Source organism: Branchiostoma lanceolatum, chromosome 14, assembly GCF_035083965.1.
Source record: "Branchiostoma lanceolatum isolate klBraLanc5 chromosome 14, klBraLanc5.hap2, whole genome shotgun sequence".
In the NCBI taxonomy this organism is placed as follows: Eukaryota; Metazoa; Chordata; class Leptocardii; order Amphioxiformes; family Branchiostomatidae; genus Branchiostoma; species Branchiostoma lanceolatum.
The window spans coordinates 5426313-5446468 of NC_089735.1; the positions used below are offsets into that span (position 1 = coordinate 5426313).

Below are 20156 nucleotides of genomic sequence, written 5' to 3' on the forward strand. Positions count from 1 at the left end.
GCTTTGAGATGAAGGCGTGACACCCCCACAGTGCAGTGTGTATCTAATATGGACTCGTCTAGAGGAACATTTCCGGTTGACCTTTGTAGACCGGAAGCGGTGTGGCAGTCCAGGGAAGACGCTTGTCGGAAACTGTCAAACCTCAATCATGAGTAGTCCGGACATCTTCACGCCTCCGCTGTCACTCTTTCCGCGACTGGACGAAGTCTTGCGCTCATAGCTACCGGTGGGGAAACTTTACCGTTTACCTCTGACTATTTGAATACTTTAGCAGCGCAGTAAAATGTCAAAGAGGTGTGGCGTTGTGTTGTGTAGCCTATCTTGGATCGATTCCCGCCCAGTAGTATAAAACACGGCTTTTGGCTGGAGCAGTCGGGCCTTTCATTGCTAAATGCTGTAACATTGGCATGGTATTGCAGAAGTTGTTGCAAGCAAAATCTAGCAGTAGGGATAAATTGCCAGTTCTGTTGCGGTCTGATTGTTTTGCGCTAACAAATCGAGTGAAGGCTTGTGATTGCCTTGTTTATATGTCGTGATTTTTGGCACGCCGGCTGGCAACTTAGAACAGACCTTCTTTTGTTTCATGAAGGTCAAGTTTCCTGGCTGTTGTCATTTGTCGATCGTTATTGGTTGCTCCACCCTGAGGGAGCGAAAGGGTGTTTCTGGCATGTCTGTCTGTGTACCAGTGTTTGTGTGTACTCCTGACGGGGGTGAAGTCTGCCATCACTGAATGTTTCTTCTGATTTTTCAGCCCAGGGGTGTTGCAGTGTTTCCAAGAGGAATGGAGGCGGGACTGAGGTTCCTGGCAGTTGTGGTCGTTCTGTGTACGACAGCCCTGGGACAGAATAAAGACCCATCGTTTGACCCTTACCTGTCATCAGGTGCACAGGTGGGAGTAACGGAGGGGGACAGTGTACGACTCAGGTGTCACATACGCAACAGAAATCGGGAATTCCTTATATGGGGGAAGGGAAAGCTGTCCATCTTTGTCAACGACCAGGAGGTCATTCGCAACGACAGATATTCATTGTTCACACAGCGGCTGGGAGATACGAGTTATCAGTACGATCTCGTTGTGGCCAATGTTTCCATTGAGGACGAGGACACTTATAGATGTATTGTCTATACAAATACTCCAAGGACGTTAAATATCCAGTTACTAGTCGTCGTGCCTACAGAGATAATGTATGCATCGCCAAGTCAGGCTGTGGAGAAAGGTCAGGATGTGGGGCTGTTTTGTAATGCGACGGGACGCCCCGAACCCGAAATCAGGTGGGTTAGAACTAGAGACGGCGCTTCGTTTGAAGAGAACCCACTGGTGATCAGGGGGGTCACCGAAAACGATGCCGGTACATACCAGTGCTACGCCAGCCAGCAGGTTGCCAATGCGAGGCATTCGGACATAAGGACGGTGGAACTAACAGTGTACTACAGGCCGGTTATCAGCCTTCTACTGGTAAGTGTACATATGAGGATAAAACCTCTTGATGTGACGTTTGGTAAGGGTTAAGTTTGTTGGACTACTTTGTGATTCCCTTAATCATACTCATAGTTATCCTGGTAGGGAGTAGCTTGACGTGACATGTTTCCGGATTGGTCATGGGGATTTCTTTAGTTCCATGTAGCAGCTGCCAATATCCTCTGGACTTATCTAAACAATTTGGGTACAGCTCTTGTAATATGAGTCCATTACTGTCTTCTTGGTTTGGGGGGCTGTCAAACAAGGTGTTTGGTTTGTGTGATGGTTTGTGTATGTTTGAGAGGAAAAGAGGGAGAGTCTGTGAAAATCCTGTTGGGCAACTGTGCTCCCTCTGAAAGCCGGTGCCTGTATTCTTGACAGTGATCATTTGTCCTCTACTTGACCCTGTCAAAGTACTTTCATGCCTACTTCTGGCCAATTTCACACACCCCTACCTCCTGCTGAAACCCAGGAAATATTAGATCATAGCAACTTGGGGGACCCTGACAATTTTTCAGAGTCTCAGTAGTTATCCTAGATTTGAAAGGATTCCCTCCCCCTGCACTATGACTGTACGGGTATAGCATGTTCAGGAAGTCTGCGATAGTGTTGCAATGCAAGTTTGGCGGAGTTGACGCAAGAGGAAATACACAAGTCCAAGCTTGTTCAATGTAGTGATTGACGCTCCCTCGCCCACCCACCAGCTGTACCACTTATCAGTTGTGTCTAACCACTGGAGAATTCAAGTAATCCTCAAATGTTTGGTGCCTTCCACCCCCTCCTATTTAGTATATATTATACTGTAGAGAGACTTATTATTGAAATTTTAAAAAGTATATAATGTCCTTGTGGAAATGTATCCATTTGTTCTCCATTCCTTTAAGAGGAACATTTCAAATTGCACTCACTTAAGCTTGAAGGAGGCGCTAAGTTATTTCAAAGTGAAAAGTAAAATGTGCCGGTATGTGGCATTTTTTTTCTCCCAACCATCTGGAAAAAATGTTGGCTGCCTTTGGTTCTTTGTTGTGAAATGCCTTTAGGTCACGCCTTGTGGTCATGTGAGTTGTTCATCCGCTGCTGGATGCTGTATCAAGTTTCAACCACAGTTTCCACTCTCTCACTCGATCCCAAACATTTGGTATTGTGGTTTCTTCAAGTGCTATATTTCCTAACTCTTAGTACTACAGGAAACACAATGAGGGAAATCAATATAGAAGCCTAATCATTATGTCACTCCACATCCTTATTCAGTAAAAATGTTACCAGCAGGATCATGTTACCAAACTTGCTCATCACCAAGTTTTTCAGGAAAACACCAAAACCACAGATTTAATTCCCTTTCTGTTGACCTTCCCTAAAACACACATTTGGGTGGGTAAATGTAAACACCCCTCAGCTGGCACAGGCTTAGAGCAGTTCAGATTCATCAGTGTAAAGTCCTAAACTCCGAGCCTGAAGTATGTAGATACTGTGGTTTTATAAAAGCAATGAATGTTTGTTTTACAATGGTTGGGAATGGGCGTGCCAGGAAGAATAAAAGCAAAATTTCTTGTTGACCCACTAGTGACAGATGTACGCTCTGCTCTAAACTTGCAGCTCAATGCTGCTATGTAAAGTTTGTTATTTTTTTATTGTAATGAACCCATGATTATCAATTGTATGATATTCCAATTTATCCTAAGGCAGGGATTAAACATGTGTACATACATTTATCATGGTCCCAAGAGATCTTATTCTTTACCAGTAACCCCACCTTTTTAATGAATAGGTGCTGTTAATGCCAGTCATTCAAATCAGCTGATGACGTATGTACTACAAATAGTACACCATCAGAATCCATGATGACAAAAGTTGTAACATAATTCTGGCATGCATCATAATGTTCATATGCGCGTCGGAAATTGCTTAATTTCTGAATAAGTTACCAATCAAAGTGACAGAGGAATCATGCTGATAAAGGATCTTTAATAAAATTAATTACAGAAATGAAGCAGCTAATCAGAAAACATGACTTACCACTTAGTTGCCAGAATATGCTGTTGAAGTTATAGTAACTTATACTGTATACTGTAAAATTTTGTCCCGAAATATATTTGTGAAAGGGAACCTCCTTCTACATAACCAAAGTTTTCACAGTGATGCTCTGTGGATCATACTCACTACTATGGGCGACTGGAACTGAAAATATTTACTTTGAAGTATGCCCTAGATACTATGTTGAATAAAGCCTACACACCTCTTTTTGAAATTTGTAACATTTTCCTTATCTTACTAGGCCACACCAATTTGAGTTCTTGTTTCTAAGATTTTGGCAGATCAATGGATTTGGTGTAATTTTATCTACACGTCATACTGGTATGACAAGCCATTATTTAGGTAACCAAAACTAGAAACTTGGATTGTACAGATATTCAAAGTATGTACAGGAATGTCTTTACTGAGTTAATGGTAGTCAATACAAGGACTGCATTACTTAGGATCTATCTAAAGCACGAACTTGAGCTTTAAACAATGGTAGCTTTAAACAACTGCATCCTAGTACTGTAGTATCCTCACTACATAGCTTTAAATTTAACAATGCTTTCAGTTCGATGTGCAAATGGAGGGTAGGCGTGATAAGTTGATCATTATGATACAGCCAGCTTCTTCCATGCTACTTGCCTGCGAAGCTGGTGTGTTATGCCAAAGGGTGGTTGTTTAATATACCTGCCATAGTAATACAGATACAGATCCTTATCAGATCACTTTGAATAATGCTTACAGCTGGATGTACCAGCTATAAAGATACAGATACAGAAGTTAGGGAAGAAATTTGTCTGTATACCCCATAAACAGTTTATGGGATATACAGACAAATTTCTTTCCACAGTGTTATAAACTACTGCATGTATCCTGGGGGTACAGTGTCATCATGCCATATCTGGAATATAAATCTGGAGAACATCATTAGTCACATGACGTCCGTAATTGCTCTAAGTTCCCAACGATGATTGGATGATAACAGTGACTGTACACAGCTGTGTCCTTCATTGGGCAGACCAGAGGATAGAGAACGACTAATGCAATATTTCCTGCACTGGGGCATCAGGCTTTATATGACAATGACAATTACAATGAAGTTTATTGAATATTCATGCCCAACAAAGGGCTAAAAACATTAGGATATCAAGAAAATACTAAGAAAACTACTTAATTTGCACTATGCTTATGCTTTATAATAAGTCAGCATTATAATTCAGCAAATGGTTCATGAGCCACACTTTAGCTTTTCTTGCCTATAAATCATTGCAGAGTATGTAATTTGCTTGTGTCTTTGTACATGATTTTAGTTTTTTAAGACTTGTAGCAAACTTGCACTACAAATTCAGGGTGAGTACAGTACATGGTGGTCCCTATGTCCAGATTTGATGACAGGTTGGTTTTGCCAATTAATGTTTTAGTAGACAGTCCATGCCTATACTAGCCTGGGTGTCATCCTAAGTGACTCAGTGGTTTATGCCAGGACTCCTTATACTTATACTAGTTGGTAGGGGGAGTATAGGAGCCCCCAGTATAAACTAACTCGTAGGATTACAGCCAGACTATGTCCATACAAGGAGGTTAAAGCCTCCTTGGTCCAAACTTGTATTCCCCTAGAGATGAGACCTGTGTGCATATGTGTGTAGGTGATGTTTACGTTTGGTGCCCAGTAGTGTGTTCTGAGGAGACAGTTTGTTTATATGTGACAACTTCAGTGATGGTCCAGCACACAGACTCATTAGTGGTAACGAAATACTGCTTAATTTCTTTCTTTCTATTGTTTGTCTTCTGGATTTAGATAAACCATCTGAAAATTTTGGCAAAAAAAGTTGTCTCAGTCAAAGAACAAACGCTCCAGATTTTGTGATCTAAAATAACGTAAGAGAAGTTGTACTGTTGAATTTTACTAACCTCCAGCCTACTAAGGTAGCTGTTTGACAGCAAATTTGTATAACTAGTGATGGGTTACCGTTTGGACAGCAGGGAGAAGGTTAAACCAACCAGTAGCTGTGCTGTGGGGAGGCTCTGTGAAAATGGCCAAAAAAGGAGCAGCTGATTAGGACTTGGGTTAGTATAGGGTAAATAAAAACATGTTCTTTTGTTTACTGTTTACCAGGTTTGGTGAGAGGGAATACAAATCAAATATGTGGTGAAGCAGTTTTTAGTGTGTCCTTCATATTGCATAATTGTGTAAAGGCCTACTTGAATTAGATTTGTAGTAATAAAAAGATGGAAGTCTGGGTTATTCTTGTGGCAAGAAATTCATGTCATTGAGTGGAAGGGCCTCCTCCCTGCATGTACAAAATTTATGTAGGCCTGACTTACTGTAAATCCTGAAATATTCCCAGTAGTTTTATGTTCACAGGTTGTTGTGGTGATCTCTAACTGCAAATTCCAATCTCCTCATACCACGAACAGATGCTCTTTCTTGCATTGCTTTGCCTGTTTCAACTACGGATGCAAACTCATGATTTTCACCATGCCATGAAATTTTTAAGTGCTGCAAACTTATTTGAATTTACAGTACTGAAAGCCAGTATTCCACACATGAGATGAAGTGACGAAATGTGGTTCCTACTCCACAATCCTGAATGCATCAAATATTAATAACAGAAGGGCGTAGCCCTATGAATGATGAAAAATGAATGGCATTGAGATATGGCAGAGTCACAGTGGTTTTGTGTAGAGGAGTTATGAAATGTGATTGAATACATTGTATACTATTCCAGTGGGGATGGTGAAAGGTGTGGTGATTTTGCTCCTACACTACAGCTACATCGTGTGTATTACAAGATAAAGTGCACGCCCAGTTTTATATTTCCAAAGATACTGTACATTGACTGATATAGAATTCTATAACCACTGTGATTAAGACCCCGTTCACACTCATTTTTTTCAATCGCGATTGAAGTATAATCGCGATTGTTCGATCCGATCGCGATTGAACGCAAAGAAACTTTTGCGTTCACACTGCTTTTCGCCAAGTGGATTAAAGTACGCCGTGATCCGATCGCGATTGAAGCATGCTATCGGCGATCATCTGGTAAATGTTGTTGTTGTCCTTGTTGTCCTTGTTTTGTGTCTATTTTTCCGCTAGACATTGTCACTTGGTGCGGTAAATGTCCCTCTTTCGGTGACATTTCCCCAGTTTGGCTTGCACCTCCTCTCTCCCCCAGATTGCGATGAGGACCCTGGTCTCCTCATCGCGCCATCTGCCACCAGCTGAAGTTGATGACGGAGTTTTATTCTTCTTCTTGGGCATTGTTGACGATGAAAAGTTGTTGTTGTTGTAAAAGAGCGATCTGACGTGCGGAGTGGGTTTGTTTTCCCGCGGGATGCGAACTATGACCCCACGTACCCGCATGTATGACCTCTCCCACCCCCGGAACAAGCCGAAATCTCCGCCGATCGCGATGGAATGAATCGTAGTTGTGTTCACACTCAAAATTTGATAGGATTGGATTGGATCCGATCGCGATTAATCCAATCAAACTACCTCCGGAGGTAGTTACAATCCAATCGCGATTGGATCGTTTTGGATCGTTCCAATCGCGATTGGGAGCGTTCACACTGAAAAAAATCAATCGCGATCGGATCGATTCAATCGCGATTATACTTCAATCGCGATTGAAAAAAATGAGTGTGAACGGGGTCTAAAGCTGAAAAACGGATCTGGCAAAATCTTTCAAATCACATCTTACTTACCCTTGACCAGATAGGTCTCTTTGCCATAGTTTGGCCTCAATAAGATTACATTTATATGTCTTTTCCTATCAGTTGTTATCAGCTTTATCTAAAAGAACAATCTCTGTCAGTGTGTGAAGCATTTACATATCATAGGAACCTCTCCATGGGGAAGCAATATTGGCAAATTTAATAAAGGCAAAACGTTACAACTGCACTTTATCGGTTCGAGATAGGAAATCTCTTTTTTTTTATTACCATCCTGAGCTGTTATGTTTGAGTGACATTACTTTAAATGCAGAAATGTTCGCAGTGGTTTTATATATGGTTCGCAGTTTTATGTTTGCGTTTTTTGCGGTAAGCTCTTCGTCACAAACTTAAAACCACCGCGAACATTTTTTGCTGGTGTTTCTGTAGTGCTATTATTGTTTCAAAGGCAAACTTACAACCACCGCGAACACTCCATTTTCTCCCTATACTGCAAAATTAAAACCACGCAAACTTAAATGCGTTTACAGTACTGCATCCATCGGGACTGATTGATTGGACGTTCTCATCTACGCAATCCCGCAGGGTCAGAGCGGAGGGCTTTCCGCCCACGTGTAGCTGACGCTGCTGTGCGTAGGCGGCGCAGCTGGAAACCTCGGGTGACCGTGATTACCAACGGTTGTCCCGTAGTAAACCGCAGAACCCCCAGACCATGACTTAGTTTGATACATCTGCTATAAACTAGAATTATCATGCCTTCAAGTTGGAAATAACATTCCGTGAAAGATTATCCATGTATTAAGGCTGTATCTGCAGGAACTGCTGCCGAGTTTTGATGTCCGCACTAAGTTCTTATGGAATCATCTCCCCTGTAAGCAATTCCAGGTATGAAAGTCACCTTGGTTTGGCCGGGAATTCCCATGAAATAATCATGAATATTTGATGGTGAGGCTGATAAAGTAAGGAGGACAGTTTACTCAGCATCCACTGGTTTAGGCCCATTTCCCGATGTACTGTAAATGCATTTAAGTTTGTGTGGTTTTTATTTCGCGCTAAGGTGAAAATGGAGTGTTCGCAGCAGTTTTAAGTTCATGGCAGTGCTATATTCACATACTGCTACAGTATTGGACACAAATGTTTGTGGTGGCTTTAATGTAGTGAAATGGACATTTCTGCATTTACAGTATCATCATATCTGCTTCACATGTTTTTACATTGTTGCTGTCAATAGTGTGCAAGAAATTCTTATTGACAGGAACATCCTGTCAATAGCCTCAGCCTTGTTAGATTGCATTATCATATCTTCACCTTCATTGCTTTGCACCAAAAAAGGCTTACCAATCTCAATTTCCTTTGTCAAAATCTTGTTTAATGTACAGTGAACAAATGAAATATGCTTTTGTCACGTTCAAAACAGGAAAGTTACATAGATTAAGTGTGGTTGAGTCTGTATGGGTTCACAGTAGGCCGACCGTGGGAATTTGTCCCAGTTAGTCTGTTCCCTAGGGCTGCACTTAATGCCAGTCATTTCCAGCAGCTTTATGTATGGTTTGGGAGTCATACATGGTGGGTTTAAGGGCTCTATCCCACCAGTGTTAATGTTACACAGGTGGGCTTAGATCTGGAGGCTGCCTACATTCTTCATTTTTTCAGAGTATATTAAGGTTGTCTTGGGGTTTGTGTACGTGAAAAATTTGCACCTTAGAAACTTGCACGTGAAAAGATGCAAATTAGCTGATTCCCAAGGGTTTTAAAAGTTTTTGCAGTTTGACATTTAAAAGTTTAAAAAAGATAACACCAAATAGAATTAAGTATTATATTCTTGAATTTAAGAGTACAAAACCTTGTTCTATCAATTTTCCAGTGATTTTCAAGGGATTTTGAAACCCTCTAGTTTTCATGCACAGAAAAGTTTCAAATTTGCATGTGAAAGGGAACGGGTTTTCTGCGCGTGAAAAATTTGCGCGTGAAAATTTGCGCGTGAAGAATTTGCGCGTGAAAAAATTAATTTCTTTAAAATGTGTCAGAAAGTGTGTAGTATGATTTTCTTAGACAGGAAAATGTGATCCCATGATACAATTTTTCATCTGACACCTGAATTTATGGTTTGATTTTTTAGTCCCTTGGGAATAGGTCCCTTGGGAATAGCTAAACTTATGGGGGTTTGAAACCTAAACATTTGAAAATCACTTAAATCTTTAAGAAATACATAGTCAACTTACTTATTTATGGTTTAGTATTGTTAAATGTAACTATTTGAAGCTTTTCTCCATTCTATTAGTCTAATTTCATCTTTTCTCAAGCAGATGCTTTCACGCGCAAATTTCAAACTTTTTTGCGCGTGAAAACTTAACATTTGAAAATCACTTAAAAATCACTTGTAGATTGAAAGAACAACTTCTGAACTGTAGAATGCAACAATAAGATACTTAATTCCATTTTGGGTCATCTTATTTCAAGTTTTAAGCTTAAAACCTCCAAAAAGGTTTTAAATCCCTTGGGAGGCAGCTTAGATATTCCCAAGGGACCTAAAATTCAAACCCCAAATTCAGGAAACAGATGCAAAATCACATCATGGGGTGACATTTTTCTGACTAAGAATTTTGTAGTGCACATTTTCTGACACATTTCTTGAACTTTATTTTTTCACGCGCAAATTTTTCACGCGCAAATTTTTCACGCGCAAATTTCTCACGCGCACAAAACCCCAACCCATGTGAAAGAATCTCCTCGAGAAAATTTGAAGGTAAGCTTATCCAATGGAGAGATGCCCTCAATTTGTTACATTTCACAATATATCATAAAACCTCATACTAGTAACTTTTCCATGTACATTGTATTTCTAAAAATGCATGTGATTTTCAAAGAAAACACATTCCCATTTTAGGTCCTTGGTGATAGTACTACATTGTACATTTCTAACATATCTGCATGAATGAGTGGTTACAAATTTTGGCAAGCGTCATGTTCCTTTTCCGTTTCCTCAACATGAATCTTTGTCTACATGATTCAGCAGGATATATTTGCAGTGTGGCTTTCTGAATTAACAGTCCTATTATGGGAGTTCCTTTTGTTCAGATCCTTGTAGTGCCCAGTGGCACTTATGTCAGCAAGTTTCCTTGCTGTTTCAGTAGCAGGGAATATTTTTATAGGATGGGGTTACTAGGCCTTCCCCAGCTCTTAACGTGTTCGAAGCACCTCCTTGAACACAGAACCCCCATTTTACATCCCTTCAGACATGTCAGATAGACGGGTGCAGCCCCAACTGAGATTATTAGGGGTGGATACCGGTTCGGCTTAATAAGGTCCAAGTCCAAGTTTAGGTCCAGAGATTAAGGTTCAGGTCCGGATCTGAACCTGGACCTGATCCTGTCCAGTTGATGTTTTGTTTTATTAGAACAATATTAAGCATAGAGAATTAATACTGACACGCACAACTATAAAAGTTTCTTGGTGAGAAGACTTTCAAAATAAATCAGTGTTTGATATTTGAATGTTGCACTTATTTTAAATGCCTTTTTTGTCAAAGGGGAGACTCGAAACAATTTTCATCAAACAAAATAGAAAATATATTTGTACTTTGTTCAGTTATTTTTGGACTCAGGTTTTTGGCTTTCAGGTTTTTTGGACTCGGTTCTTGGATGTTATAAAGGTCCGAATCAGGTCCAACGAACCGGTATCCACCCCTAGAGATTATAATACCCAACCCAGGAACTCAACTGTTACAGTGTAAGGCTGAGCTACTATAACATATCTCTCCAATTATTATCATGGGACAGTCAGACTGATGTAAAAATCACAAAAATACTCTATAAGTATGTTAGCATAAGACTGGAGTATCAGCAAAGTTGAAGTAATTTATAGAGTATAATTCATTAACATGACTTTGTAAGATAAATCAAAGTAGCAGTTCTTATATATCACAGACATGCTGAAGAGTGAACAAAGGTGCCATCAAGCCCCACCTCATTTCAAGATTTTGATTATCCGGCTTCCATCAGTCATGACATAATTGATCCATACAACAATAGAGGTCAGTACCTTAATCACAATCATTCCATTTCACCAGCCCTATTACACGCCAAATTTGATTAAGTTGTGCAGACCATGTGCTCACCTTGTTGGAGCCCTATTCATGCATGGCAGACCCTCGGGAACTACTGTAAATCATGAAAAATTTGCAGTATTTCTAGCTTCGCAGTCACGTGTTTGTGGTCACTTTTACGCAGTGAACTCATCACACCCACAAACAGTCAACATGGCATTTCACATTTTCAGTTTGTGTTGCTGTTTTTGTTTTAACCTCAAACCCAAAGATACTATGAACTCTTGATTTAGGTCTGTGAAATTTAATATCATTCAGACTCTTGTACAGTTGTAGTGCCTAGTGGCACATAGGGCAGTAGGTATCTTTGCTGGTTCAGTAGCAGGGTATTTTTTTACAGGGAGTGGTTGCTAGCCCTTTTTTGATATGCTTGAGGCACCTCCTAGAACACGGGACCCCCATTTTATGTCCCTTCCGAATAGGTGCGGCCCCAACCGAAAAGTCCTGACCCAGGATTGAACCAAGGTCCCAGTTAGCAACTGATTGAGCCAGAAGCTCAACTGTGAGGCTGCTACCATGGCTACAGGCACACCATTCTACAGTACATCTATTTAGTTTGGGGTGTGGCACACCACCTTGGGGGGAGTCATTTATCCAATGCAATTAGGTCAAACTGTTTTCTGTGATATGATTGTACAGTATAAATTTCAGCTCAAACTTAACTCCACAAATGTTATTGCTGTTGAACTACTTTTCAATGAAAGAAACAAGGAAGGCAGCTGATATTCTTCCTCATCAAATCTAAAATGGACAGAACATTCTCTTTATCCCATGAAAGTATAAGAGTGTACCAAGAAAAAACAGTATCCAATAGATCACACTTTTGAGGCCTACCGCAGAATTGTTTTTGCAGACGCAAATGAGATTGTCTGCTGAGCCACCTGTGTTCAAAGGCCCATTGCAGCAATAGTGGATAGGATTTGCCCTTTGTGCTGGTCCAATGTTTTGGAAGCAATGATACTCCAGACAGACAGGAAAAGTACCCAGTAAAGACTAGGAAATAGACCAAGAAAGGCTGACTGTTCTTTTTATCAATGGCTGCATACATAAAAGCTGGTAGTTATATGTCTGAACTTTATCCTGTAAATTCAGCTACTGTAGTGGAAAAATTCCATGTGAAGCCAGAGAAGCTATTATGGTTGGGATGTGCATTTTTGTACAAATTTAGTCATAGTGCATTTTCGTCTTCATTTCTTCCCAAATAATCAGGCATAAGTGTGTGTATGATGAATGAGAATAAGTGATATGACATTGTATAACAGTATTAGGCTATACTGACTTGATGTTACAGATGACATCATCTTGACACCAAAAAAAGGCTGAATGGCCCAACCCTGTATGTGTACTACAGCATTGCCATACATCCTTTATGCTGTATCTTTGTAGGACTGGAAGGGTTGCAAAGCAATATGGGTAAGGGGATGAAGTTTGCCATCTCTGATCACCTTTTTTTCGATCATGTTTTGCAGCTGGCTATGCCATCAGAGCTCCTGGAGGGAAGCCTAGCGACGATGACCTGTATAGCAGCTGGGAACCCCAGACCCATGTTCTACTGGTACAGGGATGGAACAGCACTCAGGTCAGTACTGAAACACAAGATAGGCTAATGGTTTAGACTTTTAGACTGGTTAGTTAGTGGCGGTTGAACCCCACTATTACAGTACAGCTTGTCATGTCCCATAGAACAGCACTGAGGTCAGTACAGCTTGTCATGTCCCATGGAACAGCACTCTGGTCAGACAGCTAGTCATTTCTGATGGGACAGCACTAAGGTCAGTACAGCTTGTCATTTCTTATGGGACAGCACTCAGGTCAGTACAGCTTGTCATGTCCCATTGAACAGCACTAAAGACAGTACAGCTAGTCATTTCTTATGGGACAGCACTCAGGTCAGTACAGCTTGTCATGTCCCATGGAACAGCACTCAGGTCAGTACAGCTAGTCATGCCTCAGGTAGCCCCAGACTCATGCCTTACTGGTACAGGGATGGAACAACTCAGGTCAGTACAGCTAGTCGTGTCCCATGGAACAGCACTCACAGGTGATCCATGAGTACAGCTAGTTATGTCATAAGTGGCTCCAGGTGGCTAACAGAGCAAAGCAAATGTCGGCTGAATATCAGACATTCCAGGTTCTCCACCATTCCAGGTTCAAGGGCGTTGCCTGCAGCATTTCCTCTATCTCAAGGTCAGGTATTTCCCCACACATGGCCACCATCTTGATGGAAGCTTTGCTTGGTTTCTACTCTGCCTAACTGTACAACAATGTTAGTAACAAATCTTAGGAGATAGTACATTAAAATTTGCAGTTCTTTCAAATTCCTTTCTACAGAGATGGAGAAAACCGACTGATCATCTCCATCACCCCTGGCAACACGGAGAGCATCCTGACGATACAGAACGTGGAGGCGCGGGACTACGGGAACTACACTTGCCGCGTGGTCAATGATAGAGGAGCAACGGAGGCTTCTGTGTACATCGGCACTCCACCAACTCTGGCGCCAACCAATGGTAAGGTTCTGTCATACTTTTGCTTCTTTTTCATATGATCTGGGGATACACACTTACCTGTATAAGTAACAGTAGCCAAGTAAGTGAAACAGGATAAATGAACAGTGTCATCTATGAGGGAATGATTTTATTCAGTGAGGTACGTTTGTGTAAGGAGCCTTTATCTTATATGAGTGACGACAATGATTACTGTCTGCAGATTTCAAGTAGGTTACTAGGTGGCGCTGCTTCACTACAAGGTTTTGCTTCAGGGTGGTTACTAGTAGTTTTTTTCAGAGCAAAGACTAGTACTACAGTTAAGATGTAGTTAAGAAAAGAATTTAATGATTTTCATTATATATGATAGATTTTGCTTGTTAGTAATACAAACATGTAGGTGTTGCCAAGCACTTTTTTTTAAATATGAGATTTTCATGGACAGTGTATATATATAAATGTTTGTGTATTTGCTCTTTACCTCTTCTGGTCTTCTTGCTATGTCATTTTTACTTTCTAGCAAGTGTAGTGAAGTGATAAGTACTGTTAATGTTGCATTGTGCCTTCCCTAACAAATTGCTTATTCTATGCTGCTGTGCAAAGGTTCATGGCACAGGTGGAACTATAGCAGTAAGTCTGGCTTCCCGCTGTCTATATGTGTGTGTGCTTCTGTCTGTCTATGTAATTCAAATAGACTACATATATGTATGAAAGTACTGCTATATATAATATACGAATACCAGGGATAAAGAATGTCATGTAATATGTGTTAAAACTTTCAGTTTTGGTAACTGTTTTGAAATAGTGATGATGATTATGATGATGATGAACATTGATGAAGTAACTATTATTAAATGTAACTGCCCTTCCATGCATGGTGTATCACTCTAGCACACAAAACCTGGCAATGTAGCAAGAGCTGTTCATCAAGAGATGTAAACTTACAGAATGTTATACAAGTGTGTTATAATCTCTTCCCTCTTTATGTCTTGTCCCTTTTTACTCAATACTGGTACTTACAATGTAGTGCATTTCTGTTACATGTATGTTATTTCTCTACATTCAGTGTAGTTTTTAGTACATTGTAGTTTAACCGAATGGTTTCCATTGTGTAAGTTGTTAATGCTATATGACATTGAGAAAAAAACTGTGTCAGTAACCAAGGTCACGCACGTAGCAGACATGTTCCCTGGCTGGTCACACTGTACCATAAATAGTTACAGGAATATTTCTGTGTGTGTAACTGCTGTCTGTTGTATGGATGGACTAACCAGGGTCACTGTTTTGTGCCCATGTTTTCTGCTGTGATGCTACGCTTTCACTATGGACTGTTTCCCTACAAGTAAGACTGCCTTCAGAAATCCTTCATTGTTAGATGTATTTCTTCATCTGAAACTTAGATCAAGTCCTTTGGGTGTCTTGCTTGGTAGTTGTTGCAATACAATGTAGAGTTGAATAAAATTCACCCAAGCTTTATAGTACTGGTTAAATAGATCATGTAATTTTGAATGTTTAGTCTGTGGATTTCAATAACCTATTGGTTCAGTCCATGTAATTTTAGACTCAAATCTAGTGCAGTATTTATTTGAAATTTTCTTTGTAGTCAAACTAAGTGTAGTGTATATTGATATAAACATGTTTCCATATCACTTGTGCCATTACACCTAGACTTTTACCAGACTTTCTGTACATTATACAGTACATATAGTGTTTCAAACCCTTAAAAAGCTTTGATTAACCACAACTACTTTAGTTTAAGGTTCCATGCATCTTTCCGTATGCAGTATATACTATGTAAAGGGTAAAAATGTCAAGCACAAGTCAGTAAATAAACTGTAACAAATATGTTTTGTTAGCCTGGGTGCCATCCTATTTCTACTGGGGCTCCTACACTCGCTAGCGGTAGAAATAGGATGGCACCCAGGCTAATGTATTGTAGCTATATTTGTCAAGTTCTATGTTTCAATTGATAGTGTCAACTAATTTGCAGTGTTTGTATTTGTAACCTCGTCATGTTTGCAGAAATTCCTTTTGACCTATGTCATTCATAGCCTCCACCAGGCCCTCCTACGGGCATATGGATCGTAGAATTTGGCCGAAAAACTAATAATTAGCCAATAGAGTCAGTCAGCAGTGAAGATCACATTTCGCTCGAGCCTAAAAATGAAACCCTGGCAAATATGCTCCCTATAGCTGGCGTAGTTAGTCTGGTAGAGACTGTATTATTCAACTACAAGGCAGTGGGTCTACGTGGCTTTTTGTACCTGATGTGTAGTGTCTCACTTTTTTTCTTGATTTACAATATTTAATTCAAAACCTTCTTAGACAATATACCATAAAATCTGCACATTTTAAAGTAAGGTATTGATAAAGTTTACATACAGTCATGTAGAACAGTCAAATTTGTACAAACTTTTTGGTGGTCGCTTGAATAATTTTCCCCACTTAAACTTAAGCAAAAGAATCCTGTCTATAGAGTATAGTGACCACCTGTCTGCAAAGATCAGATTTTATTGGTCCCCTGAGTGGTCTTCTTGGGCAGTTTTGACTGTACTTCTACATGACTCTATGTACACTTTATCAATACCTTACTTTGAAATGTGCAGATTTTATAGTATATTGTCTCAGAAGGTTTTGAACTGATTATTGTAAAAATTAAAAAAAAAGTTGATATTAACATACCACATCTCTGTACAGTCTAACATAGACTGCAGAAGATATCTTCACAGAGATACTATAGTAGTAACTCCTTTGTTTTGTTCTCTCTCTCAGCTCCTGTAGAAACCTTCACCACAGGACACAAAGAGCCGTGCCCCCCTAACTACGATGGTTTCTGTCTACATGGTGGCATCTGTTTCTATGTGGACAGACTGGGGGTGGGGTGCACGTAAGTACTTCACATCTGGCCTTTACAGTAAGAGATTGAAAATGAATGTCACTTTATCAAAGATATGACAAGACTCAATTGACCATTGTGTATAAATGTTTTACCGAAGGGATATTGCATAGATTATACAGTTTTCAATCATAGAATTTTTTATAGACCCTTTTGAAAGAAATTAGAATGACAGCAGATAAAAGAATGCAGACATTTTTGACTGAAAAAAAATGTTAGACCCACATTTGGCCAGCCCACTAAACTGAGATTCTTGTAAGTCTAATCTTAATGACTTTAATGCATGTGTACTTTAGGTGTCCCGTCATGTATGAAGGAGAGAGATGTCAATATGGCAGCACAGCGGCACAACAAGCAGCCAGACAGCGGAACATGGCGTACGGGATCGTGGCCGGCGTGCTGGCACTGGTCCTGGTCGTCCTACTCGTGTGGTTCTGTCGGAAGAGGAAATGGCAAGGAACATACGTGGTCGAAAATACCAAAGTTAACGGTGAGAGACTCGGCTTTGACTGAATTTTCTCATGTTGCATCTGCATGCATGTCTGCTGTGTTTATTAGCATGGTACAAGATTACATGTCACGTAAAGAAAAAGGCATCAGAGAAGCCCCCAAACTACAACACAAAGTGAAGACTAACAAAATGTTTTCCTTGTTGGCCACAGCAGGTAAATATAGGTATCTTCTTGTCATGTTGACAATTGGGAACAGAATTTCTTTCTCTTTTTCAAAATCAGGCAAAAATCAATTCATATGCTGATGTCATCCATGGAATATAGTCGCCGTGGCTTTATGTATGTTTGTACTACATACATGTACACAGTAACTCAATAGCATGAGGGTTAACTCGGGGTTCAGCAAGACCAAATCACAACTATGATGAAGTATTTCAACTGTCCTTCTCTTGAGGACAGGGCTTTTTCACTCTAGTTCATGTGTTTTGATTCCTCGCTTGTAGCGCTTGTCATTCCATACTAGTCACATGTCATGACTTGTGGACTGAGTTATTTGTGTTCTATTTCAATGCTTTCAAAAATTATTCTTAGGTCAGAAATTCTAACATAAGGACGTGTTGATTAGTCACCATTTTCATTACTACCGTGTCTCATGAACATTTGTTAGAAATACCTATGCAGATACATGCAAAGAAAAAAACGTGGTTTCATTATTACCTCCACAAAAAATGGAGGTATAGTTTTTGGCTTGTCCGATTAAGTTTTTAAGGAAGAAAAAATCACCCACAGTGACTTCAACTTTTTTTATCACTGACTGACTGACAGGCAGTTGTGTTGAAATGAAACTATGCCCTAGCCTTTTGTATTACATGGTTCCAATGCCATTGATATATGCATATGTGAGTCATACATAAGTGTCCACTTGTCATGGCGCATGACCCTAACCTACTCCCCCTCCTCTCCCTTCCCCCTCCCCACAGACTCTGCCCAACCCCTGCCCTGTTCACCTGCATACTGGGCTGGCTTTGCTATAGAAGGGAGGGAACATTATGTAGGCAAGAAGTGGAAACTCAATGGTAAGGCTGTCACAGTACATGAACACAACTACGCATCTACGTCACTGATACAGTACTTTGTGGCTGTAAAGTTTCAGGCTTATTTAGTAGGCATGCATCAATTTTGGTCCGTTTCTAAAGAAAAATAAGCTGCATAATGAAGAAATATACGCTGTTCATATTAAAAACGGATATTCACGTAGTAGAATGCCAAGTTCGATTCCAAAGTCAAAGAAGATGTGGAAAAACAAGATTGAATAATTTGTTGTTTGGTATACCACGATCTGTGTGTTCAGTCTGTTTGTTCAGCTTAGATTTCAGAGAAAATGGCAATTTTTTTAATGCCCAACTTGCCACTGCATCAGCTTTTGGGTACCCAGAAGATGTCGTCCATATAATCAAATCAGTATGGCCTAAAAAATAAAGACAACATACTATTGCATAGCACTGAACCAGTATCAAACTAGAGAGCCACGAGGATGTTTGTGGCCAACAGAATTGCATGTTTGAATTTTGTATTTGGGTTTTGCTTGTTTATTGACAGGAAAGTGCATGTAATGTGGGGAACCTAAACTGGTAAAGCTTTGTCTAAAATCTTCCACCTTCCTTCCTTCTTTTGCCTCTAATCATATCCCTGTCTTAATGACACAATTAAGACGTCTTCTTTACACGCAAGTCATACATATAGAATACAACACAGTGTAGTCCGTATCATAATCAAATGAGGTACGGCGCAACCTCAAGTTGGATTGACCTAAGGCCGGAGGGCGATCCAACCTGCGGGAGGGCTAGAATCGAGGGTGATGTAGAATACACCATGCTGTATCTTATTTTAAGTCCTGCCCACCCGAGAAAACATACATTTCAATGTGAAATACACCAGAAGTTGAGAACATTTCGTGTCTTCAAATAAAAAATTGTAACATCGCCATTTCCAACATTCGAATCCAGTTATAGAATTTTCGACAGTTGCACACTCGTGGCACGCAAAGTGCATTCGAACAATTCTATGGCCAAAACATCACCCAGTCTGGAACATCCATATCAAACATTATCACGGCCCATGTATGACATAAAAGTACTACTACTGGTATGTATAAATGGCCCAATCACCAAGACCCCCTATGTCTCCTCCTCAGGGCATGTTGATGATGTAGAAATGGAGGATGCCATCTCAGAGGAACCAGAGGACCTTCATGGCAGCAGAGACGATGTCTTCATCGATGTCAACCATATCAAAAATCTTCCGGACATGCAAGACACCACCGTTTGACACATTTGAAGCCTAGTTACCCACCTGGACATAACTTCTGTGAAGTACAGACTGTTCATTTCTACTTGCACAAAAATAGACTAGCAGCATCTTGCCAAAACTAACCTCACTGTCATGAGAACAAACTTCAAACAAACCTGTAGCTCTACATTTTAATGGACTGTTATCTTTGGTTTTTAATGGCACGTTGTACATTATGATACTTCTGATGAATAAATCTGTTATAAAAGAAATTAACAAACACATGTGTGTATGTTAATGACAAAAATGATGGCACTAAAGAGTTTAAACTGTAAACTTCTACCAACACAGATGAAATTTCAAGTGAAGAGATGTATACAGTCATCAGTGTGTGTGCTGACATGATTGATTGGAATAAGTATACTTGTAAACCATCCAGGTCTAGCAGTTATAATTTCAGAGTCGTAGCCAAAAATGAAAGTACATGTAGTAGTAATTGAAAACTGTAGATTGCAGAGAATGCGGAAAGCCACACATAAAAGTCAAGACGGGTATGTATGTTATTGTACATTGTATGATATGCATTGTAAGAAATGGAAAGCGTAGATTTTGACAACTCTTGCATGGTTGAGAGTAGTCCTGTTAATAGAAAGGTAAATCGGTCAAAACTATGTGGTCACTTACTCTACAGGTAGTTTTTCACCAGAGTTGTAAATTCCTGAATTCTTAGCAGTAAAATTAGATTTATTTTTTATCCTGTACTTAATAGCAAAGGTGT

The 20156-nt window shown here is 40.0% G+C and overlaps 1 protein-coding gene across 4 annotated transcripts; it reads left to right on the forward strand.

Annotated features, from left to right (window-relative positions):
* Positions 1–27: 27 nt before the first annotated feature.
* Positions 28–20156, forward strand: LOC136448411 (limbic system-associated membrane protein-like). 4 transcript variants are annotated; one of them, XM_066447879.1, is made up of 9 exons: positions 32–226; positions 752–1456; positions 12725–12834; positions 13587–13765; positions 14345–14371; positions 16523–16628; positions 16934–17127; positions 18070–18165; positions 19284–20156. In XM_066447879.1, the coding sequence occupies exons 2-9, from the start codon at positions 782–784 to the stop codon at positions 19415–19417; spliced, it is 1521 nt and encodes a 506-aa protein (XP_066303976.1). In that variant the 5' UTR covers positions 32–226; positions 752–781; the 3' UTR covers positions 19418–20156. The 4 variants fall into 4 exon arrangements, with proteins under 4 accessions (XP_066303978.1, XP_066303976.1, XP_066303975.1 ...); XM_066447878.1 differs by having other exon boundaries at positions 35–226; positions 16514–16628; XM_066447881.1 differs by lacking the exon at positions 18070–18165 and having other exon boundaries at positions 28–226; positions 16514–16628.

Coding starts and splice junctions, on each gene's coding strand:
- LOC136448411 (XM_066447878.1), top strand. CDS start 782: ATGGAGGCGGGACTGAGGTTCCTGGCAGTTGTGGTCGTTCTGTGTACG. Junction 16,629..16,933: donor AGACTGGGGGTGGGGTGCAC/GTAAGTACTTCA, acceptor TGTGTACTTTAG/GTGTCCCGTCATGTATGAAG. Junction 17,128..18,069: donor CGAAAATACCAAAGTTAACG/GTGAGAGACTCG, acceptor CCCTCCCCACAG/ACTCTGCCCAACCCCTGCCC.